This window comes from Nanorana parkeri, unplaced genomic scaffold (genome assembly GCF_000935625.1).
Source record: "Nanorana parkeri isolate BGI_ZX_2015 unplaced genomic scaffold, ASM93562v1 scaffold1814, whole genome shotgun sequence".
NCBI classification, from domain to species: Eukaryota; Metazoa; Chordata; class Amphibia; order Anura; family Dicroglossidae; genus Nanorana; species Nanorana parkeri.
Genome location: NW_017308082.1, coordinates 66666 through 69200, shown reverse-complemented (window position 1 = coordinate 69200; position 2535 = coordinate 66666). Strand labels below are relative to the sequence as shown.

The 2535-nt window shown below is 40.8% G+C and overlaps 1 protein-coding gene across 2 annotated transcripts in view; it reads right to left on the bottom strand.

Moving 5' to 3' along the window:
* ALDH7A1 (aldehyde dehydrogenase 7 family member A1) overlaps positions 1-2535 on the bottom strand; it is a 36241-nt gene that overhangs the window by 6723 nt on the left and 26983 nt on the right. The window contains exons 13-14 of one of the 2 annotated variants that reach the window (XM_018571712.1): positions 1826-1932; positions 1610-1726 (exon numbers count right to left, since the gene is read on the bottom strand). In XM_018571712.1, the coding sequence (XP_018427214.1) occupies positions 1610-1726; positions 1826-1932 (224 nt within the window). The remainder of the gene's footprint in view (positions 1-1609; positions 1727-1825; positions 1933-2535) is intronic. The other variant, XM_018571713.1, reaches the window with a different exon arrangement.

Sequence of the window (2535 nt, the reverse complement as noted above, 5' to 3'; positions counted from 1 at the left end):
ATTCATCCATCTCTCATTATACACAGAGAGAGTTAATTCACTAGCTTAATTACAGCATATCCTCAGGGATCACACAAACGCATGCCGTCGGACGACAATACTTTTTTTTTTTTTTTATAATCCAACTAGAATGTTTTAACATCCTTCTTGTTGTTCCTGGTTTTCAATGTCGTATTATATGCACAGATATGCAAGCTCTCCCTCTAGTGGCCAAATGAACACAAGACATACAGAAAGCATTGTAGAGAATAAATCATGAAAAGAGTATCGATTTCGGTCAACTCAAACTGTACTTGTATTGAGAGAGATTAATGGCAGATGCAATCACTGTACCACACTTCTAAAACAGGCATGCCCTTTTATTTGTTCATTACGTATAAAGGCTGTGCAAATGGGCAAGAATTATAAGATGTACAAAGAAATCAATTATTCTTACTGCTAAAATTCCTTTTCATGATTTTGTTTCCAATTAAAACTTTGCCAGAGGTTCTAATCCTTCCCTGCTCTGTTAAAAATTTGGTTTTTGTGTCTCCATTTTAGAGATTTCTCTGTCCTGGCAAGTTAGGTGCCAAAAACTTGAAAGTTCCTTGGCAAAGGGATACAAAACACCAGTGTCCCTCATATCCTACTGAAATCTCTATGAGGAGATTTGTGCAAGGCTAAGTGACATTGCTTGCCATAAAGCTACAGGGGGTCGGTCAGAGCCATGTCCTCCCAAATCAGAAACTAGGCCTATTGGCACCTTAAAAAAAAAAAAAAAAACCTATTTCTATATACCCAAGTGAAAGCTACAAACAAAAAAGTACTCCATTAACAACACAATACCTGTACATATAAATGACTTACCATTACTGGAGAAAGCTGCACTCTGGGCTCCCTCTTTTGGCAGATTAAGATACCAGTGTCGGGTCACTGATCAAGTTGCCTCTGCCATAAAGGGAGAATCAGTGTGCAGAGCCACCGATTGATGAGCTGTCCCTGGTCCCCTATGGCACAGACCACATGCTTAATGCACTGACAATGGCCATGTAACAGACTGCTGAAGGGACCCTGGAGCTCCTTAGAAAAGGCGTGTTCCACAGTTGCAACAATCACTTTTTGTACACAAAGGATTATGCTTGGACATAGCTTAGCGTGGCTATTAAAGCTGACATTTGGGTAAAGTTACCCACTGCAAGAGTTAAATACTTGTTTTTTGTCTAGGGAGAACAAAAAAAAAAAAAAAAGAGCGAGAGACAAGGACGCGTTTTAACTTAACTTATCCCTTGCACGGTCAGCCTATGCTCTTCTCCACTCTGACACTTTGGCTTGTGGGAGGGCCCTGGGCATCCTCACTTACAATACAGGACTGCGCTAGTCCTGTATTGTATGTGATGTCAGAGTGCCCACGACTGACAAAGAGAAGCAGCTTTGGGAGACCGCTTGTGCAGCCTGCAGGAGGAAAGAATAAAGTTAGTTTTTCTGTTCCCCAAGACAACGAGCATTTAAAACCTTGCAGTACATAAGGTGCCCCACTGCAAAGGTAACTTTTTTTTTTCCCGCAGGGAATTCAGCTTCAGGTATAAGTCTGTTTATATAAAAAGCTAAAACAGAAAGAAAAAGAACATACCTTGAATTTTAGAACGTAAAGTATTGGAGCAAATGTTTCCTTGTGAACGATTGGGGAGTCATGAGCAAGGCCAGTCATGATGGTTGGTTCAACGAAATTCCCGGGACGATCAATTACCTTTATAAAAAGGTATTAAAAAAAAAAAAAGTAAGAAGAAGAGGTTACTGATCATGAAGATGTTATCTCTTCACTAATACTCATCTCCCTTTGACATACCTTACCACCACACACAATGGTACCACCTTCACATTTTGCTTGTTCAATGGCAGAAAGGAACATTTCCACGGACTGCTTAGTGTGTAGAGGTCCACATAATGTGTCAGCTGAAGAGACAGACATGGTTTTCAGAAAATGGCAATGAAGACCTGATGTATGAAGACTCACTTGCTACCCTAATGCTACTTTTTCCAGTTTGGTTGTTTAAGTCCAAGAAACGTTTGTAGCTTAATCAAATGTAACCATTTTTTTCTGAATAGAGTGGGGAAGGTTAAAACCCCCATCAGATAGCAAAAAAAAAAAAGAAACCCAACACACCAGAAAATTAGATTTCCTGACAATGGTCACCAGGAAAAAACAACAGAGGGGTGAATTTCCTCAGCAGAGACATAGAAAACAACCTAAAGTTCTTACTCTTGCCCACTATCCAAAACTTACCAACTTCCAAAAAAAAATAAAAAATTACATTTAAAAAAAAGGGGAGGTTTTGCCTTTACACGCAACTTAAAAAAAGGAGAACTATGAGATGAGTGATTTCCACTCACCTCATAGTTCTAGCCGACCTGTGACAATGAGACTGTCACAGGTCGGCTCAGTAGATCAGGAAGTGAGCGAACACATACCGGGTTCGCTCACCTCTCGATCCTGTCACGGCTCTCTGCCATGACAGGGGGAGGGGCTGGATTTGGGGGGGGGAGGGGGCGGGTACT